Source organism: Panthera uncia, chromosome D4 (genome assembly GCF_023721935.1).
Source record: "Panthera uncia isolate 11264 chromosome D4, Puncia_PCG_1.0, whole genome shotgun sequence".
NCBI classification, from domain to species: domain Eukaryota; kingdom Metazoa; phylum Chordata; class Mammalia; order Carnivora; family Felidae; genus Panthera; species Panthera uncia.
The window spans coordinates 10,288,167-10,314,079 of NC_064807.1; the positions used below are offsets into that span (position 1 = coordinate 10,288,167).

Consider the following 25,913-nt stretch of genomic DNA (forward strand, 5'->3'; position numbering starts at 1 on the left):
ACTGCGCCACCCAGGCGCCCCAATTTTTTTAATGTTTGTTCATTTTGGGGGAGAGGGGCAGGGAGAGAGAGGGAGAGAGAGAATCCCAAGTCCCAACCCCAAACTGGGGCTCGAACTCACAAACCGTGAGATTATGATCTGAGCTGAAATCAACAGCCAGACACTTAACCCACTGAGCCACCCAGGTGCCCCTAAGCACCGCCTCTGTTAAATAAGGGCTCACGGGGGCACCTGGGTAGCTCAGGCGGTTAAGTGTCTGACTTCGGCTCAGGTCATGATCTCAGGGTTCGTGGGTTCGAGCCCCACCTCGGGCTCTGTGCTGACAGCTCAGAGCCTGGAGCCTCCTTCAGATCCTTTGTTCCCCTCTCTCTCGGCCCCTCCCCCACTCACGCTTTCCCTCCCTCTGTCTCAAAAATAAATAAACGTTAAAAAAATTAAAAATAAATGAATAAATAAGAACTCACAAGGTGAAACTTTACCATGCCTACAACCTCCAACCCAGCTGGGAGAAAAGTTATGGGTCCCTCAAACCTGGCCTGTCACAAACAAGACAGATAAGTGCACACAGATTCAACTTCTGGGATAAGAATGCTTCCTATCAATCCCATAATCTGTCCACTGACCCAGTTTTCATTCATGGTTATAATCTGCTTTTCTTATCTGTTGGTCAGAAAGGCCTTCTGAATATTACAGAATATTATTTAACCTCATTCCAAGAGCTGCTAAGATTAGAAATCTGGTCAGTATTAAAAAAAGAACCCTCACGAGAGTGGAATACTTATTTTTAAGTAGTGAGATCACTTGTGCACTTAGAACTACCAGCTGAGATCATGAGGAGACACACATGGGCTGCATGTTTAAACATTTCTTGTTGCCAGGATTTACAGCGAACTGCAACCCAAACCAGAACCAGGCTTAGCCTCTAAAACTGCACACTGGGGCACCGTGGCGGCTCAGTCGGTTAAGCGTCCAACTTCAGTTCGATGGTGATCTCGCGGTTTTTGAGTTCGAGCCCTGCGTTGTGCTGTGTGCAGACAGAGCTTCAGATTCTGTATCTCCCTTTCTCTCTGCTCCTCCCCTACTTGTGCTCTCTCGCTCTCAAAAATAAACATTAATATATATATATATATATATATATAGAACATGAGCATACTTTTCCTAAAGCATATGGAAATGAGTAAATCAGCTGCAGCTCATTCCAAAAATATCCGGCAGAGAAGCCAAGAGAGGAAAAACAGAATCAACCAACATTTTTTCCAAGTGAGAATTTCTACAAGGGTTTGAATGAATCCTATCAAATCTGATTTCCCGGTTGGGTCTCCTAGGAGGTTTTGATGAGAAAAGTCTACTCAATGCAATTTTTAGGTATGTTGCCAGGAAACAGCAAGAATTTATAACCTCTGTGAATTTGAGAACTATGCTGATATTCTTTGTGCCAGAGCAAATCAAACAGCCCTGTACAGAGAAGGACCCCAAAGCAGCAACTGCGAGCTGAAGTCGCTCATTTTCCAAGCCCACACAAACCCTTCTCGGGAGCTGCACAAAGGAGATGAACTGGAATTATCTGGGGCACAGAAGGCAAACCTGTGGAAAAGAGGCTAATGAGCTAGACTTTGGATGGGGTTGGCTAGCCCACCCAAGCTCTTCAAGAAAGAGGGAAGTGCAGAATCAGAAATAAACGCCAATACTCACGATGGGAAGTCTGGGGGGTAAGCAAGGCACAGAATATTCAAATCCTGTAGGAAAGGCTGTTTTAATCCTTTGCCTCACTCTGCAGCTTTAGAAAGAGAGCAGGAGCTCAAGTTTTTAATGTAGCGCATCTCCCTGCTGGGCTTTTGTGTGTGTGTGTGTGTGTGTGTGTGTGTGTGTGTGTGTTTCCTTTCTTCTTGGCACCCAGAGAGCATCTGGGCAGAAATCTCCAAATGGAGGGTGTATTTGTGCCTGATGCTGGGAAGAGCCGGGATCTACCCTTCCCACATCCACGTGGGCTGTCTCTCGCTGCAAGATAAGGCATCTTTCCTTGGCTTAACCAGAGTTTAATCGCCTGTCTGAAACCTGAATGATGCTTAACCCATTCTGACTCGCTTGAGGTCTGGAACCACAACGCCCATAAGGTGAAGCTGGCTGCGGGTTAAAACAGAAGCCTTACTCAGGTCACAATCTCGCGGTCTGTGAGTTCAAGTCCCACGTCAGGCTCTGTGCTGACAGCTCAGAGCCTGGAGCCTGTTTCAGATTCTGTGTCTCCCTCTCTCTGACCCTCCCCCATTCATGCTCTGTCTCTCTCTCTCAAAAATAAATAAACGTTAAAAAAAAAAATTAAAAAAAAAAAACAAAAAACAGAAGCCTTATGAGGTGAAACAAGCTAGCCCTGAGGAGGGAGGGACCCTTCAGAAGCTCTCTGGGGGCTGGATGAATTCTGTGGTTCTGATTTAACCAGACAGGTGGAACTCTGAAAGGCAAGGCCTCCTATTTGTAGTGGTCTCAGCATTTTATTTGTTTATCTTTTCATGTTTATTTAATTATTCTGAGAGACAATCCCAAGCAGGCTCCGTGCCACCAAGCACAGCCCCATGCAGGGATCGAACTCACCAACCGTGAAATCTTGACCTGAGCCGAAACCAAAGGTCAGACCCTTAACCAACTGAGCCACCCAGGTGCCCCTCGGCATTTTAAAAATTAGGAAGTTCGAGGGTAACTACTACTTTCTTAAAAAAAAAAAATCTTCTGAAACACCATCACTATGTAGGAAAATACATTATTTCATTTATAAACTCTAGGGTGAAATTAGCCTTTAATAAGCTAAAAACTAAGTTTCATTTAAAGTTGAAATGTATAATTAAGATCCAATTATTAAACACACCAAAGGAATGGTGCTGCATGCTATACTAAATACGAATATGCTTGTTACTTTGGCTCTTAATTCACACTAAGAAAAAATACCTTTTCACCATAACCTCTATCAGGGAGGACATTTTACTGGTGACTGGCCTACTTTTGGGTTTCACGTAGTTTTCTCAACTATATACCTTCCCCTTGATCTGTTTAATCAGAACATCACAGACTCTACATTTCTGATTTTTTAATGCCAACAGAATGCGGGGAACAAGGAAAACCGCTGTGTTCCGTTTCTGGGTTAGCCATTAACTAACGGTGTGAGTTGGGCAACTTGTGTTCTGTGGTCTGAAAGTGGGGACAAGTGGAATCAAAAAGATCCCCGTTGGCCCTCACCTATGCTTTTATGTCAGACAACTTCGTTTCTTCCCTTTGTTTTTCTGCTACACCACTCACAGCAGACCCCAAAGGACTGATCAGAACACGCATTTAATCCTTGTGCCGACTTTTCCAGGACACCCTGAAAGGTCATGGGGGGCAGCCCCAGCCTCTCATCAGCTTCCGTTCTGCCTTCGGAGAACAGGACTAAGACCCAACACCACAGACACACACAACGGATCTCGCGCTTGACCATCAGCAGGCAATTTCGCTATCGGGTTCACTGCAGTGGGCTCAGAGTTCTGTTTGAGAAATGCTGCTGCCCAGGAAAAATATTTACACAATCGAGTGGGCTGCACGGCACGGCAGTGTTCGACCTGCTCAGCCAGGAGCCTGTCTTATCAGTGGCCTTTGTACCTCATTTAAGATCCACATGGCGACAAAACCTGGAGCCAGGTAACTGACCAGAAGATCAAGGTCTTATGAAATTGATTGTATGAATTTAAAATGACCACCAAATTTTTAACGCAGTTCGGTAAGTATTGTAAATAAGCAAATATATAGCTATCTGGAAAAAATAAAAAACTAACAAAGGCAAATATTAGCAAAAATAAGGCTGGGTGATGGGAGGCATAAAATGCTACTCTCTAATACTCATCTGTTGCTTTCATTTATTTAACTTTCATTAACAGTAATATAAGTCTAGCCTTAAAATCACCGTATCTATGCACCCCGATGTTTAGAGCAGCACTATCAACAATAGCCAAATTATGGAAAGAGCCCAAATGTCCATCAAGTGATGAATGGATAAAGAAGATGTGGTTCATATATACAATGGAATACTACTTGGTGATGAAAAACAATCTTGCCATTTGCAGCAATGCGGATGGCACTGGAGGGTATTATGGTAAGTGAAGTAAGTCAGTCAGAAAAAGACAGGTATCGTCTGTTTTCACTCATATGGGCAATTTGAGAAACTTAACAGATGACCATAGGGGAGGGGAAGGGAAGGAAAAAATGAGATAAAAACAGAGAAGGAGGCAAACCATAAGAGACTCTTAAATACAGAGAACAAACTGAGGGTTGATGGGATGGGGGGTAGGGGAGAGTGGCTGATGGGCATTGAGGCAGGCGCTTGTTGGGATGAGCACCGGGTGTTGTATGTGAGTGATGAATCATGGGAATCCACTCCTGAAGCCAAGACTACACTGTATGTTAGCTGACGTGATAAACAACACACACACACACACACACACACACACACACACACACACACCGAACAGGAGAATACCTCTGATTATAGGAAAAAAAAAAGGGAAAAAAAAAATCACTGTATCTGATGGGACCTTGTACAGCGGCACCTGAACAGGTGCCTTTCAGACCAGGAACTCACAAGAGTCAGCAGATCAAGAAGGGCAGTGATTTCCCCTGACATCCAACCAGCATTTTATACCGTAAAAAAGTGTTTTTATGGCTATTATTTTCTCTCTCCTTCACAACACACCTGTGAAGAAGGCAGGGCAGGTATTCTTATCTTCATCTCACAAATAAGCCACCTGTCATTTAGCTTCTGAAGAGATGCTAAGCTCTAATTAAAGTTTTACAACAGCAATTAGTGTTTACAGAGGTAAACAGTGCGTCCAGTTTACAACATGATTTCAGAAACCTGAGAAAGAGCAGACTGTCCCCATCCCCAAAGTGCAGAGACACAGCCATCCTCCTAACCAACGGCCCTCACTTCCTTCGTAGCTGGCCCCAAGAAAAGGGGACAGTCACGAGCAATTTATAAAGCTTGTACCTCGTCACGCTGACAGGTGGCCTTAGGGTGTTCTCTGGAATACCATAATAAAGGGGTTTTCATTAATGAAATCACAACTGGACCAGTCAACAGAAGTAGGACAGAGATCGTGTGGAAAAGAGGTCACACAGAAACAAATGACTGATACGGACAGGGTGGCCTGGAGGAAGATGAATCTGGAAGGGGTACCCAGGCGAGACTGTCCTGTGTAGCAAGTAAGAACAGATGACACCCGGCTAAATTTGAATTTCAGATACACAGTGCATACTTTTTTTAGTGTGAGTCAGTCCTCTACTTTATCCAGAGGCTCTGTCCACAGGAACCCTCAGCTTCCACTAGACGAAAGGTCTTCGAAAGCAGGAGGTGCGTCGACCGAAGGCCTGTTTTGTTCCCTGCTGCATCCGAGTCCCCAGAACAGTGCCTGGCCCCGCTGGACGCCCTCCATAATCTTTGCCATGAACTCGTCAAGTTTATTTCTGAAGCCAGGTGCTATGTATGCAGGTGCCTGTCATATCACCTTTATGCATTTTGTACGCCTGGAATTTATTATAATAAATTTACAAATTATAGCATCAACTAACTGCTCTTACTTTAAAATCAATACGTTTTGGGGTGCTGGGCGGCTTAGTTGGTTAAGGGCCTCTTGATGTCGGCTCAGGTGGTGATCTCATAGTGCGTGAGTTCGAGCCCCGTGTCGGGGTCCATGCTGACAGCTCAGAGCCTGCTTGGGATTCTGTCTCTTCCTCTCTCTGCCCTCCCTGCTTGCACCCTCTCTCCCATTCTCTCTCCTCCCCTCTCTCTCAATATAAATAAACTTAAGAAACAAAATAAAATAAAATCAGCTTTTATTCTAGCTAACTGAAGGACTCAGTGGGGAAGTCCAAGTGTAAAAGGACTCTGAATAGTCCCTTACTCAGTTTCAAGTCTCAAACAGGGACACGAATATGTGATGTCAGACCTCAGATGTGCTGGCAGCCAAGGGCACTGCTTGGCCAAGTGGTGTTTTTCTCAGCTGGCTTCTTCTGCTTCTGCTTTGTTCCTAAGACCATGAAAAGCATTTCTCGTGCCAATGCTCTGACTCCAACCTCATATGGGACTTTTCCTCAGGTTTTATGGAAGCCCAAAGCCTTGATTTTTCAGGGGAAGGGGTGGGCCAGACTCCTTTTGGGGCCATAAAGCCCTCTTTAACCCATCTTAATCTGCAGTCTGTAAATGTTTTTATGTTAATTACATTTCAAAACAGTATATTTATAAACAGCATATACATCTGCATTGTTTGAGTTTGGCTTTTTTTTTTTTTAAACAATGGGCAGGCATTTGTCTTGCAATACAGAGTAGGAAAACAAAAGGTAAAAATAGTGATTTTTATAAGCATTATCTCAACTGTGTGAAATACTTAAAATTTAAAGACCATACCAAAGGGGCACCTGGGTGGCTCAGTTAAGCGTCCGACTTCGGCTCAGGTCATGATCTTGCGGTTCCTGAGTTCGAGCCCCACATCAGGCTCTGTGCTGACAGCTCAGAGCCTGGAGCCTGCTTCGGATTCTGTGTCTCCCTCTCTGTCTGCCCCTCCCCTGCTTGTGCTCTCTCTCTCTGTCTCTCAAAATCATAAATAACATTAAAAAGAATTTTTTAAAAACTTTAAAAAATAAAAATAAAGACCATACAGAAAAGGAGCGCAACATGTATTTCTGGGTGGGGGCATTACCAGTAATTCTTGCTGTATTTTTTAAGAAAATGTTAAACTTTTATATCTCAGAATTTTCTAAAATGGGCCTCATATATATGTATATATGCATGCTTATACGTGTGTGTGTGTGTGTGTGTGTGTGTGTGTGTGTGTATAACTATAGTAATTATGTATGGCTGAGCCTCTAATCAGATTGCTTACAGAGGTCATGGCGACTAGAAAAAACAAAATTGTCCCTTGCCTGGTGCAGACACCTGTCTGCAGTAACTAATCATACCCTGATACCCCAGAAGTCACAAATCATAGAGCTTCCCTTTGTTTCTGGACGCAGTGCCCAGACCTGCTAGGCAGGGGGAAAGGTTACAGCTGGGTCATCAGACTTTAAGAACCAAAGGAAAAGAGACACTCCAGAAGAGTCAGGCTGGAGAAGGAACTGAGCATTGGCAAATGGGGTAGGTATCTAAACCCTTGAAGACAGGAATGTGCTAGACATGCCAGTGGGTCAAGGTCTAGAGGCACCACTAACTCCAGCCCCCCTTCCTCTGAACGTGTGGGAAGTGGGGGCAGGAGAGGGAAGGGAGGAGCATCACAGGAGATTGAAACTCACTCATAACACTCAAGACATTTCATGTTTCAATCTCCTCCCTCAGCAAATATTTGACTCGACACGAGGAATGATCCTGACTTTTCTTACTTAGGTTAAGGGACTGAGGTTCTCTGCCATCACACAGGGCTGATAGCGATGGTGAAGGGGACAGTATCATCTCACAGGATTACGTACGAATTAGGGATGGGAGTAGAGACAGAGCAGCTTTGGCATCATGGTACGCCATGAGTGTTCATTTAAAGGCTAGATTTGTGTCGTTTGTATTTTATTTTTAAGCTTATTTATTTTGAGAGAGCAAGCAGGGGAGGGGCAGAGAGAGAGGGAGAGAGAGAGAACCACAAGCAGGCCTTGCAGTGGCGGCACGGAGCCCGACGAGGGACTTGAACTCATCAACCGTGAGATCATGACCTGAGCCGAAGTTAAGAGTCAGACGCTTAACTGACTGAGCCACCTGGGCGCCCCCAGTTTTCCTTGCTGACAGCAGTCCTGAGCAGAATCTCTACAAGTCCCTGGCAGCTGGCAAGTAGAAGGGACCAACCGAAGAATAAACAGAGAAAGATGGGTTGTCCCAGAATAAACGGGAGTTTGGCTGGGTTTGGCCTGGGGCAAGAAAGCTACCGCGTTCTTGTCAGAGGGGATGCTTGCAGCCAGGACTGCTAGAAGGAAAAGTCACACGGGTGGGCTGGGGACACCCCCCGCAGAGGGCTCCTCCTGCCGCAGTCCTTACCAGAGCTTGCCGGCTTACATGGCACTTGTAAGTCTGCTTCTGGTGCTCGCGTGGGTCTCAACCCTGCAGGCAGACACGTTTACTGATACCGCACACACAGAACAACAGTCCTGCCCCCTATTTCATGGTTAGTGCTGGAGCTGGGACTCAATTCAGGTGTCCTGATTCCAACTCCACATTCCTTCCATGACCCAGTGTTCAGAGCAGCAGAGCCCCGACCCCGTTTCAGACACCGCACGACAGTTCCTGCATACATACACGGTCACCGTTCTCGCACATTCTGCTCTTTGGCTGATCGCTCAAGAGAGGGACGGACGCTCGGCGTATCGTTGGGGGCAGGTGGTCGTCTCTCAGGAGGACTTCCTCTGCATTTGTTCTATAAATTTCTCCCACATCTTATATAAGCAATACCGGACGAGCTATGCAACCTGTGTAGGTCTCTAACGTAACTAGAGTAACAGTGAGAACACAAATCTTTATGATTCGTGATATGGCTTGTTGATTATTCCTCTCTGGGAAAGTTGCTCTAGCAAGTAAGCTCTTCCCTAGCCACTCTGTCCCTTTGTGCAGCAACACGAAACAAACCCTGCTTGGGACCGGACACTAGGAACTAGTTTTAGGCATCCAAACCTATCTCCTCTCGCATCGCTCAATCCCTCATAAAGAAGGGCAAGAGGAATGCCCATTATCCTTGGATCAGCACTCAGGATTTTACATTGATCTTTCAACACTTCAATAGAATTGACTTGGGTAATAATTTACCTAACTGATTTCTGCACATAAAGGCTCTAAAGATAAAAGCAAATTCTCTAAGAGATTTTGGAAAAAACAAAAACAAAAAAATAAATAAATAACCAACCTAGCTTCGATGGATAGAAAATTGCTTTCTAAGTCCAGTTACCTAGACAACCTGCTATTATCTACCCATTGCTGAAAAAGACATAAGAAATCAGTTTGAACAAAGGCATACACACACACACACACACACTCTCTCTCTCTCTCTCCAGAGTTGAGTTACCTGAGGCACAGCCGTTAACCTTTGTGGCGTGAGCCATGCTGGCTGGAGTCCAATGACAGATCCAGAAAGGAGTGAGGAATCATGCAAATTTTATGCATCAAGTTCCCAAACGCAATCAACCTGAAACAATGAAGACAGCCCCGTCAAAATGGATCATTTAAAAATACGTACAACACTAAATCTTAGATGTCTGTTTACAAAGATGGCTGCTAATGGAGAGAGCAAATCGGGAGTCGGGGAGAGGTGGCCTATGGATGGGGGTGATGACGGCCTGGCCCCGCCACTCGGTGCTGAGATTCATGTACCCGCAGATGTGCCTGTGGACGGGCACCCAGAGCAGGGCTCTAGACGCGATACTCTTATCGGAGATGGAAATGGTTCTCCAAAAACGTGACATTTTTAGGAAGGTGGCCTTCAAATACCAAGGGCCTCCTCAGGGGCATCATTCCCTAGCCTACCGCAAGTCCACTACAAACCATTTTTGGTACTTTACAAAAAAATTTATTTTTGAGAGAGAGACAGAGAGAGAGCGAGTGCACAAGCAGGGAAGGGGCAGAGAATCCAAAGCAGGCTCCAGGCTCTGAGCTATCCGTATAGAGCTTGATGCGGGGCTTGAACATGCAAACCTAGAGATCATGACGTGAGCTGACGTCGGATGCTCAACCGACTGAGCCACCCAGGTGCCCTGACCATCTGTGGTTCTTAAATGTAACGTCTTTTCCAGATGCTGGCTCAACACCTTCAAGGTAGTTGCTATTGTAGCAAGCCTTCACATTTTTAAAGGATTGATTCATGGGAACCCTTCTGAGGTATCTCAAAGTCTTTTGCCTACTCGGTCTTTTAAAACATAAATCTGAGCTGGTCAGCTCCCCTCTTAAAAAAGTCTTCAATATCTCCCACGGTCCTGTCGGATAACCTTCGAATGACAGTATAGCACATAGTTTGGAAACATCAGGGGTCACGATGGGCACCATATGTCTTACTTTATATTGATCCTCTATTTAAAAGTTAACTGAGGGGCGCCTGGGTGGCTCAGTCGGTTGAGCGGCCAACTTCGGCTCAGGTCATGATCTCTCGGTCCGGAGTTCGAGCCCCGCGTCGGGCTCTGTGCTGACCACTCAGAGCCTGGAGCCTGTTTCGGATTCTGTGTCTCCCTCTCTCTCTGACCCTCTCCCATTCATGCTCTGTCTCTCTCTGTCTCAAAAATGAATAAATGCTAAAAAAAAAAATTAAAAAAAAAGTTAACTGAGATTACTACTATAAGACATAGTAGAAACACAAAATTTAAAACAAAAAAGAAACAACAAGAGTAACAGGAAGGGAACATTGTTCTAACCTCTGCTTTTTCAAAACGCCTTTTGAAAAATGCTGGTAAGGAAAGCAAACAATGGTACAGAGGAAAACAGTCCATTTCCACTGTGCCCAGATCCTAACTCCAGACCCACAAAACCCGAAGAAACTGATCTAACAAATTCCAAGTTGGGAATTCAAGTGTCGGTTCAGAAACCCGCAGTGACCTCCCCAAAAGAACAAAATGCTGGGGCGTCTGGGTGGCTCAGGGGGTCAAGCGTCCGACTTCGGCTCAGGTCACGATCTCACGGTTTGTGGGTCCGAGCCCCGCGTCGGGCTCTGTGCTGACAGCTTGGAGCCTGCTTTGGTTTCTGTCTCCTGCTCTCTCTGTCCCTCCCCACGTGTGCTCTGTTTCTCTGTTTCTCAAAAATAAATAAATGTAAAAAATAAAATAAAATAAAAAGAACAAAATGCTAATACATACGCATATACACGTCTAATGCAGCCAGTGAAATCACTTAAGAGCTTTCAATAATGTAGTAAAATACTCAAAGAACATCGATAAAAATTGTATTCTGTCATAAACCCAATTTTGTGAAAAATATGTACATATTTACACATTGATTTAAAACCCCAAGAAATAAATACACCAAAATGTTCCTTATGGTTGCCCCTGGCTGATTCAATTAGGGAAGAACTTAGCTCCTTTGTTACTTTTGTAATAGTAACTATTAAAAAAAAAAATAAAGATTGGAGACTTCCCGTCTCTGGTTTTATTTGCTTTCAAGTGCACGGGAGAAAGAAGAAAGAACTTTCAAAATGCAACGTGAAAGGGAACTATGAGGCCACAGTCATGGAGAGTGTAAGAAGTGAGAAATCCAAGTACATAGAAGGAAGGCACAGGAAATGGCTGATCTCTGTGATCACACAGTGACAGTCGCTAGCTGAAGAGCTAGTGAAATTGTCTTCGCTGCCTGAATGGGTTTACGCTTGTAGTTCAAAGCGAACTACTTACAGTTCCCTTGCTTGGCTTTTCCAGCTTTGGGGACTGCCACTCCGCCCACCGGCAGAGACCGGATTCTCAGCCTCCCCCGAGAAGCTCCCTGCTGGTCCCCACTTGGTGTGTGACAGCACACCAGGAGGAAAGGATGGCTCTAATCTCTCTGCAGTCACCTGACATTCTGTTGGAAACAGGCACTGGTCCGGGTCCATGGCATTGAGCTTGGGAAGCAGTAACCTCCGTGCGGGCAGAGCTGGCTTTAGGGATACAATGAGCATTACCTTTAAGAATAGGAATGACTACACAGGTCTGGCAAATGTAGCTTGGTTAAAAAAAAAAAATGTGGGGACTGGGAGAGAAGAAGGAAGAGAGGGAACAGGGAGATAAGGGGACAGAGGACAGAAGCCCAGCTTCTGAAATTCTTCAACTGATTACACTTTTGAAAGCCAACAAAAGCAAATCTAAGCTGATTCGTGACCCCTTTCTAGATCGGTGCGCTGGGCTGGTGCTCTTGCTTCAGAATGGCTTGTAAATACCACCCCTTAAACTCGTGAGGGCAAACAGAAGGCAAGAAGAAACAGGCTGCATGTGTTATGGGTGCATGAAGTAGGTGTCAAGGTATTTGGATGGAGATATGCCCAGAATCTCCTGAGTGAAGCTTCATAAACTTTGGTCCATGGTCCCCTCCTGTTAGTCAAGAGCCTTCGCCTGGCAGAAAATCTTTATGTCCGATCCAAACTGGTCTCTCCCACCCTCCCCCAAACCGAACGATAAAATCAAAAGGAAGGAGAAACCTCAAAAAGGGAACAAGCATGCCACCGGTAATATAATAAGATAGTGTCACCGGGTGTGGATCCGGGTAGCGTCTCTGCAAAAACAACAGTTTCATACGGTGTATTGATTTTTCCCAGCTATTGTTCATGCCTGACAGGTGGCCTCAAACTGTGAGGACTTAGTCTTCTTAATGATATGCAGATTCTTATGTCAGTGCATTATATAAACCAGAAAAGGGTTGGCCATGTTCCATTCTCTGTTACAGATCAATAAACTGCTTCTTTTCTTCCCCAGAGAAGGCTGCAAACCAGTAAATCTTAAGCGGGACAATGGTGGCTTAGTTGAGCTCACTAAGAAAAAGCACTCCTTTGAAAGCCTCTAGGGAAATACATCAATACAGAAAATAAAGAATTTGTCGTCTTCTCTATTTCAAGCGACAAATCTGAAGAACATTTTAGTAGTGCCCCGAGCGCAGCGCAGAGAATAATGTAGACGTTGCATGAATTTATCCCGTAAACGCATGACATTAGTTCAATACGAAACCAACAGGAGGAACAGCCCACTGGGTCTTCTCTAAGAAAGCATTAGTGAAAACAGATAGATGAACTTGAGATTTGACATATACCCTAGACTGGCTCTGGCAACCAACCAAATGCCACTGCCTTGGTTAGAGCCCAGATAATGACGACGAGGACACTGCTGATGACCAAGCAGATGACAGCTGGTATTCACTGAGCTCTTACTCTTATCAGTTATTGAGATATAAATGGTATCCATTCTATGGTACACCATTACTTTAAGTAGCACTGATTAAAAACTAATGTTGCTAATTAAACAGTCTTAAAATGCTTAAGATTATATTAATTGTAGGATATACCCTCATCTCAGAAATGTTAGAAGGTGAAAAATGTGCATCTTAGAATTTGTGAACTTATGTTACATTCAGGGCATTTAGGTTTTTTAAAATTTATTTGGGGGGGGCATGAGTGGGAGAGGGACAGAGAGAGAGAGAAAGAGAGAGAGAGAGAGAAAGAGAGAGAGAGAGAGACAGAGAGAGAGAGAGAGAGAGAGAGAGAATCCCAAGCAGGCTCTGCGCTGTCACCACAGAGTCCCATGTGGGGCTTGATCTCATGAACCATGAGACCATGACCTGAGTTGAAATCAAGAGTTGGATGCTTAACCAACTGAGCCACCCAGGCGCCCCACATTCAAGGCATTTTTTAAAGTACCTAACAGTTATCACCTCGTTCAAACTTCACAATAACCCTGCTAGCTACTAAAAATTCTCTCTCCCCATTTTACAAACAGGAACCTCAGGCATAGGGAGGTCAGAACACGCCTGGCTAGGGGTGCCTGAGTGGCTCAGTTGGATGAGCGTCCGACTTTGGCTCAGGTCATGATCTGGTGGTCCATGAGTTCAAGCCCGCATCGGGCTCTGTACTGACAGCCTGGAGCCTGAAGCCTGTTTCGGATGCTGTGTCTCCCTCTCTCTGCCACTCCCCCGCTCATGCTCTGTTTCTCTCTGTCAAATATAAATAAACATTAAAAACAAACAAAAAAAAAACATGCCTGGCTCACAGAACTAGGAAGTGCCAGAGCCAAGTGCAGGGGTGAGCAATCCAGCCCTAGAGCCCACACTCCAGCCCTCGTGGGTAAGGGCCCTGTTGCTTTAAGAAGTAAAAATTTATGCACCTAAATAAGGGGAACATTTCAAGGCCCTCACCTGAGGGATGTATACGCTTACTGAAAGGATACTTAAATTCCTTTTAGAAAGAAAGCTATGTTTCAGAATTTTACGGCATTTGTTTTCGAAGCAACTGTATTTCCCGTCTTACTCCTTGAGATTACATGTTTAAGAGCCTGAGGAGGGACTTACATGACACATAGGAAAGGCCATCGTATGTGCCCATCACACTTTGATCGGGACTCCCCGGGATACTCGTCCATGTGGCTATCCGCCTTGTTCCTTATACTGTACTACGGATGTCATTTGACTCAATACATTAAGTACTTTTTCACCTGACCAACATGCTCCCCCGCTCAGGGTTAGGTGGGAGGCTCCCAATGGAATCATAGTAATTTCAAAAATGGACAGAATCAGGGCAGTCAAATTGGAATAAGAACCTTCCTGTTCAAGTGACAAGTGTTAAGAGGGGAAACCACCGTTTTGATGTACACGTTCTGGAATCTCATCTACAACATGTCATAGTATTGTTTCTTTTGCTTCACAAAATTAACAACATAGTTATACCTAAACTCTGGAAAAGACAGAAAAAACAGTCACTTGCAATCTCTCAGTGCTGACGTGGCCATCATGACCAGCTGAGGCTCTTTCTTTTTTTTTTTTTTTAATGTTTATTTATTTTTCAGAGAGAGAGAGAGAACACAAGCAAGCAGGGGAGGGACAGAGAGAGAGGGAGCCACAGAATCAGAAGCAGGCCCAGACTCCGAGCTGTCAGCACAGAGCCCGATGCGGGGCTCGAACTCGCAAACTGCAAGATCGTGACCCGAGCTGAAGTCAGACACTCAACCGACTGAGCCACTCAGGCGCCCCCCTGAGGTTCTTTCTCTTCAACGTGTGAGGACTCTATGTGTATTTTTGTCACTTCAACACGTTTTAAAGACCTGCAACTCTTAGAATTGGTACCAGCCACTCTTCCTTTTCTACTTGGAGGCAGCAGATAAACGAAAGCTCCGCATCATTCTCAGAGGCTGACACACTAGTGCCAGAAACAGCCAGACAGACAAAGGACAAAGCACTGGAAAAGCAGTGTACACGCAGTTAATTCTAATCCACAGCAAGATGGTCTTACCTTGCCCAAACAGGCTGTGAATGGCCAAAAATGTATTCATAAGAGACCACGTGGCCAAAGTCTTAAAGGATGGATGAATGTTTTCCAGGGTGACAAAGAAGGGCATTCTCGACAGAAGGAACAGAGTATGCAAAGTCAAGAGATAAGGAAGTGCATGGTGGGGTGCCTGCCTGGCTCAGTCGGTGGAACATGCAACTCTTAGTCTTGGGGTTGTGACTTTGAGCCCCACGGTGGGTGTAGAGATTACTTAAAAAATTTTGGGGCACCTGGGCGGCTCAGTCAGTTAAGTGTACAACACTTGGCTTCAGCTCAGGTCATGATCTCACAACTTGTGAGTTTGAGCCCCGCTCGGGGCTCTGTGCTGACAGCTCCGAGCCTGCTTGGGATGTTCTGTCTCCCTCTTGCTCTGCCCCTCCCCTGCTCTCCCACGCTCTCAAAAATAAATAAAATAAAATAAAACCTTGAAAAAAAAAAGAATAGAGTACATGACAAGTAGGGCTGTGGCTAGAGCAATGTCTGTTTCCATAGGGGCTCAGTTATGGTAAAACAAAGAGGACTAAGGCCTGAGTGCTCAAGAGAAAGCTAAGAAGAATACAGTCTACAAGCCAAAGTCCACACACACACACACCCCTTTACCCTAATAAAACATGCAAAGCTCATTTATTTCTTTAAATAAGGCAGTCTTTCAAACAACCATCCAAAAACCTGTCTAACTTATTATACACCCTCGATGACTGCCCAGATATTTCTGTCCAGAGTTTAATTGAAAGTAACTTAATTAAAAGTACGTTTGAGTGCAAACTTTGGCCATCGTTCATTATCAGATTATCTTCTGGGGGTTTCTGGTATTGGCTCCTACCACAGGAATTGTGGCGGTAATGTTAACCAGCTCTTGGTCACTTTCCAACCAAATTACCTAATTATGACCCAACCCCATTTACCCTTCTCAAACACAGGGGATAATTTTCTTGGTATGGGGTTGGGGGTGGGGGGAGGGTTTGCTGGAAAGAAATCTCAATTATCCATCAAGATCTAAATCAGAGTCCTGGATGCTAGTTTCATTTATAACATAGAAAGGCAATTGGGTTCTCCCCATTATAAAAATTTTACGCTACACTTGTTCAAACAGTTATATTTACAATCTTATTCTCTGGGGTGATATTTAAGAGGCCAGAAGAAGTGTTTCTGTCTCAGGAACAAGTTGAAATGCAGACATTAAAGAGAATGTATGGAGGAAGCAATAATAAACACATTCATTTATTCATTTAACAAGTGCCCTGTCATGTGCCAGGCACTGTTGTTGGCACAAAGGATACAGCAAGGAGCAAACAAGACACCCACCTGCTCCCATGCCCCAAACAGTCTAACTGGATCTGTGCTTTGGGCTGAAAGAGACTTTAGATTTCACAGTATGTTTAACAGATGAGCTGTACTAACAGCCAATTCCTGACTCCTCTTTTCCGCATTATTTGAAAAGAATTCCCATGTTAAGACCTGCCTCCTTGTGCCCCAAAGTAGGTGTGGGCGTGTCCAGCCCTCGCCCAGAACCCCCCCCCCCCCCCGCCCCCCGCCCATCCACATCCACTTTCTGCGAGTGTGTATACGAACAATGCTCCTCCAACAGGTTAAAGGCACCTCAGAGCCTGCAGACGCTCAGAGCCCAGCCTGGCTCTGCTCCAGCCGGGTTGCTGGAATCCACACAGCTTCCTGAACACTTGAAGAAAATGAAGGTAAATTTTCTTTCCAGGAAATTTTCAGTGATCAGAGTTTATCAGATCATAACCACCTAGACTGAAAACTAGCTGTTTTTCTCTGCAAAACAACGGGGCAACGGACGGGCAGACAAATGAGAGTCAGAAGTGTTGAAGCTGTTTTTTTTAAAGCTTATCACCTTTATGTTTTTTGTTGACTTCAGAGGAAACTGCTTTTATGACTCTGCATAGGCACACGAAATAGAACTTACCGATTTGCTTTGGTTCATCTCTAAAGGGTGCAGGGAAAACAGACCACAGCAGACACCTAACCCTTTCATTTATAAATTTGTTCTCATCAGTGAAATCTTGCTCTTACTTAGCAAGCATCTCCATTGCTACTAGTTTTGAGTTAAAATGTCAGTGCTTTTGCCGATTCAAATATTAAAGAACCCACATGTGATGGCCACAGCTGTAAGAGAATTAGTTTACTGTCATTTGAAAGGATTTTGTTCATTTCCTATTTTAATTTTTTTTAAATGTGAAATTCTCATTTATTTACTGCTGTAGCAGGCATTTTGCCTCGAACTCCTCTGGGATTGGATTCCTACAGGATATTCTCTGTGATTACTCCGAAACTGATGAAAAGTAATTGAATGGTGAGTTGAAGGGTGCCTGGGACTGTCACTAAGCCAACGGGGATAACGCATCTTTAGGTGCTTCATCTTCAAGCAAAAGGCTCTCAAAGTGTGGTTCCTTGGCAGCAGGATTAGCTTGGATGTTCTGGGAACTTCTTGGAAATGCATCCCAGACCTACTGAATCACACGATCTTTGGTGGGGTCTGCATCTTAACCAGTCCCCCAGGTGATTCTGTTTCAGGCCTAAGGTTCTCAAAACCACTGCCTTAAGAGGTGGGTTAACTGAGAAAAAATATATCCTAAGGCTCCAAGAGCCAGGAACGTCCCCCGATTGAATTTTTTAATTTTATTTATTTTGAGAGAGGGAGAGTGCAAGAGCAGGGGAGGGGCAAAGAGGGAGGACAGAGTGAATCCCAAGAGAGCTTCATGCTGTCAGTGCAGAGCCTGATGTGGGGCTCAAATCCACGAACCGCGAGATCATGACCTGACCCGAGATCAAGAGTAAGACGCTCAACTGACTGAGCCACCCAGGCGCCCCAAGAATGTCCACTGATTTTAAGAAAATGGCCCCCACTGATTTAGAAAACATCCCCCAAGGGGCACCTAGATGACTCAGTCGGTTAAGCATCCGACTTCGGCTCAGGTCGTGATCTCATGATTGCTGAGTTCAAGCGCCACATCGGGCTCTCTGCCGTCAGCACAGAGCGGGCTTCGGATCCTCTGTCTCCCTCTCTCTGCCCCTCTCCCACTTGTGCCCTCTCAAAATAAACATTAATAAAAATAAAAATAAAACATCCCCAAGAGGCCTAACTTTTTGCCATTCATTTACCCCAAAAATAACGATTGGGCGCTCAGCATGGAAGAGGCACACTGCTGGAACTTGAGGGGTCAACAAAATAAACCCAGTTCCTGCCTTCTTGGGGCTTCGAGGCAGGAATTTCACACACAGTGACACACACACACACGAGGAAATTATTAACATTACGCTAAATACCACAAGGGAGGAAAAAATAGGTGTTGAGTGAGAATACGAAGGCCGACGTTTTTAGGGTTGAAGATGAGGACAATGGAGCCGGGTGGGATGGGCGGTCCTCAGAAGCATCTCTAGGGAAACGTCACTGAAGGTGAGGAGTGAACAACAGGTAAGGGCCAGCTGGGGGAGTATGGGAAATGAGGACGGGGCCCAGAAGCAGCCAGACACATCAGTGCTCCCACCAAGTCCCACGATGGCGTATCAAACAACTCCATAAAGGAAGGAAAATCTTTTCAAAGAACAGCAAATGGCCACTTAGAGGCAAAACAAAAAACCCTGACCTCAGCGTTTCACCTCACACAAAAATCAATTTGATAGGACCCATAATCTTGAATGTAAAACAAAAAATACCTCCTAAAACCTTTAGAAGAAAACGCTGAAGATCTTCAAGACCTAGGGCTTGGAGAGGAGTTTCCAGAGGACGATGAAAGATCCATAAAAGTAAAAACTGATGAAGTGATCTTCATTAAAATTAAAATTCCCCCCCCCCCTTTTTCCCTGTAAAAGCATGGTCCAAAGGCACTTGGGGAAAGAAAAAGCTCTATAGATTTGAGCAACTGAGTTTATTTAAGAAAGGTAAAGAGCAGAGAGGTGAACAGAGGCTAAATGAAAGGACATTTGTTGGGCCTTGCTGGACATGGGAAGGAGAAGACGTTTTATATTTTTCAAAGTTTATTTACTTTGAAAGAGAGTGCGCACACACACACACACACACACACACTCACACAGACATAAGTGGGGGAGGGGCAGAGAGGGAGAGAGAGAATCCCAAGCAGGCTCTGCATGTCAGCCCAGAGTCTGATTCAAGGCTTCATCTTAAAAACCGTGAGACCTGAGCCAAAACCAGGAGATGAACATTTAACCGACTGAGCCACTCAGGCGCCCCAAAGTCACTGAGCATTTTAATCCCAATGAGTAACACAAAATAAATTATCTTACTTTCAAGTATTTTGCTTAGGCTTCTTACCATTTTAAGGAGTGGTAGGTTGGTTCTTCTATTATAATTATTCTTATTCTTATTCCTACTACTATTGAGAGAAGACACGAGATGTTCCAGGAATGGTTTTTTCAGACTTCACAGAAAATTTCCCCTCTGAGTATACTTTGGCTTTGAAAATTTTTACTTCAGACTCTTTCACAGAGAGGCACAGCCATGCCGAGCAGACATTTCCCAGAAGTTCTCGCGTCTTCTCCAGAATATACAAGTTCCTACTTATTTTAGAGAAACTTAAAAGATGACAAGTACACAGCCCACAATGGTACATTGTGTTATCAATAGAGCATATGCACTTCAATTAAAAATAGTTACAGGAAAAGCTGGAACCAGAAACTAAACCTAGAGACTTGGGAAAAACCAGCTTCCGCTGTGCCCCCGGACACCCTCAAAGTTGCCCTTATATGTCCTACAAACTGTTCCGGCAAGTCTTAGATGTTGTTTTCTTTAGCTGAAACAAACCTCACTTAAGCTTTTCCCTTTTGAATGCAGGAGACTCAAAACATTCACTGCTTTTTTTTTATCGTCTCAGGCTTTCATGCCGGGACAAGCACACTGCTTTCGTGACTCTGCAAAGGTCCTGCTCACGTTCATCTACCCATGGTAGGTGAGTAAACACCAGGGTGTAGGGTGGGGGCGCTGGCACCGGCTGAAGCAGAGAATGGAAATGCTAGGATCTAGCCAGCATCTCATTCCGCTGAGGGATGCTTTGGATAGGAGCAACAGAGTGAAAGCCTGACCAATGACAGGCCACACCTGAGCCTTGTCTCCTGGTCATCAAGGGACGGGCAGACCCCTGGCGTCATTCCCACCAATTTCAAATGGTCAGAGGGCACAGACACGTCCTCTGGGGGCCCATTAGAATGCCATCGATCACTCAACCTGTTCAGCTGGGAAAGGCAACAGGCCTGGGGAAGGCGACTCAGCAGCGGGACTTCAATCCCTGCCTCTTTGTGCACAGGTCCTGCCTCCTCCAGGCCCTGCCTCTCTGTTCCTTCTTCTAGAAGGCTCTGATAGCAATGGCTCAACTCTCCTACACCTGGAAAAGTGTGAGAGGAGGGAGCCTGTCCGAGAAGGCTTCACCCCTAACCCAGGACAAAAACACTGGGCTTGAGTCAGAAACACAGGCTGAAGTCATGTCTCCAGAAGGGCGGCTTCTGAGGATGAGAGTGGACATCTGCTCCCCTGGGGGCCTTACTGAACATTTAGCCTCCTGGGTATTAACACCTCGCAGGTAGGAGCGGAGACAGCCGGGAGGCGAGAAGGCAAGGTCCCAAACTCAGAAAGGCAGCGAACAGTGAGATCCAGCTACAGGGGGGTAGAAAGGTATGTTAGGGCATGTGTATCACACCGAAGCAAAATTAATTCACAAACATTTTCGTGAACCTACAGGAAGGGGGTAGGGAGAAGCCCAAACAAGAATTTCTAGCCATCAAGGGAAGATAATGTTCATTAATGGCAAAGTATCTATTATTTCCAATTTAAGACGTCTAACATCTCAGGGACATTGTTTTTATTAGGGTTACACTGTTTAATAAAATAAATATAGGGGTATCTGGGTGGTTCGGACGGCTGAGCGTCCAACTTGGGCTCAGATCATGATCTCACAGTTCATGATTTCGAGCCCCACATCGGGCTCTGTGCTGACAGTGTAGAGCCTGCTTGAGATTCTCGCCCTCTCCTCTCTTCTCTGCCTGTCTCCTGCTCATGATTTTTCTCTCAAATAAATACACTTAGAAATAAATAAATATAAATTACAGGTTGATAGGCAGTTACAGGTGTTGGCTAACAGCTTCTAAGCTCCCGTGCTGTTCCAGCATGTTCCGGGTCTATATTGCTTGTAACACAGTAAACAACACCAAAAACTACGCATCCGAAATCTCTCTGCACACAACTGATGTGTTTTCAGGAAGTTTGAAATTAACATGACAATTTTCACTGTTCACTAGGGGATTCTCTGCTTATTCTTCAACCTTGGCTCAAAGTAACTCAGGTTTTATAAACTCAGTTCCTACATAGGGTATTAATGTTGTCGCTGGGGGTAAATTTATCAAAAATGTTTAATTCTTTCGTCCGGAAGTCCAGGAAAGAGAAATCCTTGATTGACTTACAGTGGCTCATTACCTACTACATTATAAGAGGCTTGATGTGTAACTGACTGGTCAGAACAGAGATGGGAGTAAATTCTAGATTCCTGTCCTAAGACTGAAGAAGTCGCTGTAGTCAAGTACATACACTTGGAACATGAGTACCTTCTGGAATAGGCTCTCAATTATCCTTTTAAGGAGGTTCTAATGCACATGTCCACACCCAGAATAAGCAGATGGTTAGAGAAAGTGCTGGTAAACCACAGAAGAAAATTTAGCTATTGCTGCCCTTGTGAGGTCAGAATCTTTAAGTTAGTTTCATGGAAGGAGAATTTAATACAGTCAACTATGAATTCCATAAAATTTTTTTGAAGCTATGAAACAAAGATGTTTTGATAGGTTTTGTTTTTTCTTATTTTGGAAAGAGGGGCAGAGGAAGAGAGAGAAAGAGAAGGAGAGACTCCCAAGCAGGCTCCACGCTTAGGGAGGAGCCCAACACGGGGCTCAATCCCACAACCCTGGGACAGTGGCCTGGGCTCAAATCAGGAGTCAGACACTCAATTAACTGAGTCACCCAGGTGCCCCCAAAGGTTTTTTCTTTTTTTTTAAAGAGAGCCGAGACTGTAGGCAAAAATAGAAAATATATATATTGACACTCAAACATATTTTGGAGGTGCCCTTATAAAAATAAAACCACACACAGCAAGTGAAAACATGTGAATAGATTACATATATAATACTGTGTGACCACGAAATTCTTGGTTGCTGTGGCTGAACAACCGAAAGGGCTCTGAAGATCACCTACATTAAGATCCTGTTTGCTTTTGTAGAGGAGAACGCTCTGTGAAGTAACAGAGGCGAAGAGGCAGAATACAGTCGGAGAAACCAGTGAACGGTGGCCCCGCGTCCTTATGGGTAAAGAGAGGAAAAGCTTCTCTCCTAGAATGGAAGCAAGAGGGGGTGGAACTTTCCTTTCTGAACTTCCTCTAGTTTCCTATTCATTTCCTTAGACTTCTGTCCTCCCAGCCCTCCACTGATGTAAAAGGAGCCCGTGTTTGGAATTCCAAGCCCACAAAATGTGCATGTCTGTATTTTATTGGCAGGAACGCCGGGCCTCTGCACAGGACACGTTATTTAAGAGTTTCGAAGACACTGGGAACCAGAGGTAAGGTGCCACTGGACGGTTCTTCCTGCTCTAGCCTCTGCAAAGCACAGCAGCTCGTGACAGTCCAGGGTCCCAGGGTCCCAGGGTCCCAGGGTCCCAGGGTCCCCGCGCCCCCCCCCCCCCCGTGTCACTCTAACTTGCCTGCGGTGCAACAGCGACATCCAGAGTCAGAACCAGCTGAAGCACCCGTGTCCTGACTCCCCGCGGCGCCGGTCAGAAAGCAGTCTGGGGCTCCCCGTCCCAGCAGGACATCGGATGTTCCCCGAGGACATCGGAATCTGCATCTCCACAAGAGCCCACGTTCAAGTGTGAGCAACACTGGTTTTTTTTTTTTTTAACTTTTTTTTTAACGTTTATTTTTGAGACAGAGAGAGATAGAGCATGAATGGGGGAGGGTCAGAGAGAGAGGGAGACACAGAATCTGAAACAGGCTCCAGGCTCTGAGCTGTCAGCACAGAGCCTGACGTGGGGCTTGAACCCACAGACCGTGAGATCATGACCTGAGCTGAGGTCGGCCGCTCAACCGACTGAGCCACCCAGGCGCCCCAACACTGGTTTTAACAGAGATCTTTATACCACGTCTGACCTCTCTGAAGAGTGGGCTCTCTGGGGAGAGCACCACATTGACTGTCCCATCGGTTTTTCTTTCTTTTCTGACCTTGTGCTTTCGCTTTTCAAGACTTAATTCATACATATTTCTTTAGGGCTCATGAGCAGAGGCCAAGCCCAAACTCCAGTACAGCTGTCAACGGAGAAGGGCAGTTATGCATTGCTTTTAACCAACCACAACGTGCACAGAACTTTTTGGTCAAGTGCTCTGCTATGAAAATACTAGGATCACAGATACTAAGATAGCAGGGGATCCTCTTGACCTTTTAACAAATTCCACATGATTGCTGGTTGGTAGGAAGGGACAATTTCACTCTGTTACAGTGAGGGTCGCAGGGGGGGACGCAGAAAGTGGCACCCACCCCCTTGCACAATTTTCTCTTTAGGCTACTGCACCTTACGGTCCTACCTTCTCATTCGGAGGGAGAAGCAGGAGGATGTGGGGGAGACGCCGCCTTGCAGGCCCACCCCTGGGAGCCGCCTCCCACTCACACCCACCCCCTGGAGTTATGCCAAGAGAGCTGCGGGCACTAGACCTGCTTCCTAACCCCCACCCCCCACCCCGCTGGCTGCCATGGGTGAACAATGGTCAAAACCAAGATGGAAACGGGGGCTCCCTCCTGGCTCAGGCGGCAGAACACGAGACTGCTGATCTCACTCATGGTCCTGAGTTCAAGCCCCACAGTGGGTGCAGACGTAACTTAAAAAAATACCAAGATGAATACCATCTTAATGCAAATCGTCACATCAATGAACACCTGGGGAGGCCTTTAGGAAGGAATGTGAGCCTGGGGTGCCTGGGTGGCTTCACAGTTTGTGAGTTCAAGCCCCGTGTCAGGCTCTGTGCTGTCAGCTCAGAGCCTGGAGCCTGCTTTGCCTTCTGTGTGTGGGTGTCTCTCTCTCTCTCTGCCCCTCCTTCCCCCCCCCCCCCCCAAAAATAAACATTAAAAAATTTAAAAAAGCAAGAAAAGAAGGAATGTGAGCCTTCAAGCTCCAACAAGCCAAGCTAGTATGGAAACTGACACGGAGGGTGTCAAGGCTACCGTTCTGAGCCACGGGGCACAAACACACGTTCTTGTCTGAACAGTTCTCAGTAGGAACCTGCTGCGGTGTGTGTGGAGGACCAGGCTCTCCAGACGTTCCCCTGCAAACTGCATTCCAGGACGTTACGGGACCAAATCCACACTCCCGGTCAGTGCAGTGACTGAGGTCAGTTCTCACAGATCTTTACAATTCCACTAATTTCATTTTTTTTAATGCCTTGAACCAAGGCATTGAAATATCCTCCAAATTTCATATTTCTTTTTTCTTTCCTTCCTTCCTTCCTTCCATGCCTTGAACCATATATAGCTTATGGCCCAACTCAGGGCACTTTTGAGAGTGCGAACACATCGGGTAGATGGGGTGTTGGAACAACAGACATAAACTAGGATGGTCCCGGGCAAACTGAGACATGTAATCTCCAGGCCTTTAAAGAACTAAAAGAAGGAGAAGGAGGGGAATACCCATACATAGAAACACTGAGAGACTGCTATAAAGACCCTAGAACCATAAAACAGGCACCTTGTTCAGATCCCAGGGCTGCGAGGCTCTGTACGTTCTTATTTGTGGGTAGAGTGAAAATACACCGTGGGTGCCGAGAAAGGCCGACGGCAGCCAGTGATACCCAACAAAGCCGCACTGTTCTTGCCGTCCTCACCACTGGGCCTCACGTCGATAATATGATTTTCTAGAGTGAGCGGCTCTGAATAATACAACCTCTAATGTTCTCCGGGGAACTGCACTCGACACTGATGTGCATTGTTTCCCCTTAACTCACAATCTCAGAGCTGGATTATCTAAATGGTGTCAGGACAGAAAGTCTCCCACCTTCTATTTTAAACCACACCTGACAACAGATGGGGTCCACGCCGTACAATTTTACAAGGTTTTCACATGCGTTATCCTAGCCGAGCTGCAAAACAGCTTCGTGAGATTTGTCCCCCTCCCACACTCCCCGTAACAGATAAGGAGACTGGGTTCAGAGAAGCGAGCTCCCCTTGGCGCCTGCCCCCGCAAGGGCACTTACCAGCAGGATGCTCACGGTCAGGGTCCCGCTGCTCCTCCCCACTGGGCTGTAAGCTTTCCAAGTGCCATGATTAAATCGTCCATGTTTTCTGAGTATCTAGCACTCAGAGCCTAGGACAGCCAATGTCCCAAATTATTCTTTATTTATTTATTTATTTTTGGGACAGAGAGAGACAGAGCATGAACGGGGGAGGGGCAGAGAGAGAGGGAGACACAGAATCAGAAACAGGCTCCAGGCTCCGAGCCATCAGCCCAGAGCCTGACGCGGGGCTCGAACTCACGGACCGCGAGATCGTGACCTGGCTGAAGTCGGACGCTTAACCGACTGCGCCACCCAGGCGCCCCCCAAATTATTCTTAATTAGCTAATTAAAAATTATTTTTTGAGGTAATGAATCAATTGCATAGGAAAACGAATTGGTACATTTCGATTCTTGTGTCTGTGTTCTCATTTTATGACCTAGAGAAGGCAAATACTATATACATACAATATTTTTTTTAAGTTTATTGATTTGGGGGGGGGGGGGGAGAGAGAGAGAGTGTGTGTGGGAAGGGGCAGAGAGAGAGAGGGGCAGGGAGAGAGAATCCCAAGCAGGGTCTGCACTGTGAGCACAGAGCCTGACACAGGGCTCAAACTCACGAACCGTGGGACTGTGACCTGAACTGAAATCAAGAGTTGTATGCTTAATTGACTGAGCCACC

The 25,913-nt window shown here is 45.6% G+C and overlaps 1 protein-coding gene across 2 annotated transcripts in view; it reads right to left on the reverse strand.

Moving 5' to 3' along the window:
• Positions 1-25,913, reverse strand: part of KANK1 (KN motif and ankyrin repeat domains 1) — a 142,474-nt gene that overhangs the window by 60,829 nt on the left and 55,732 nt on the right. For both annotated transcript variants that reach the window (XM_049633219.1, XM_049633225.1), the window contains exon 2: positions 9,051-9,170. In XM_049633219.1, the coding sequence (XP_049489176.1) occupies positions 9,051-9,087 (37 nt within the window). In that variant the 5' untranslated portion in view covers positions 9,088-9,170. The remainder of the gene's footprint in view (positions 1-9,050; positions 9,171-25,913) is intronic.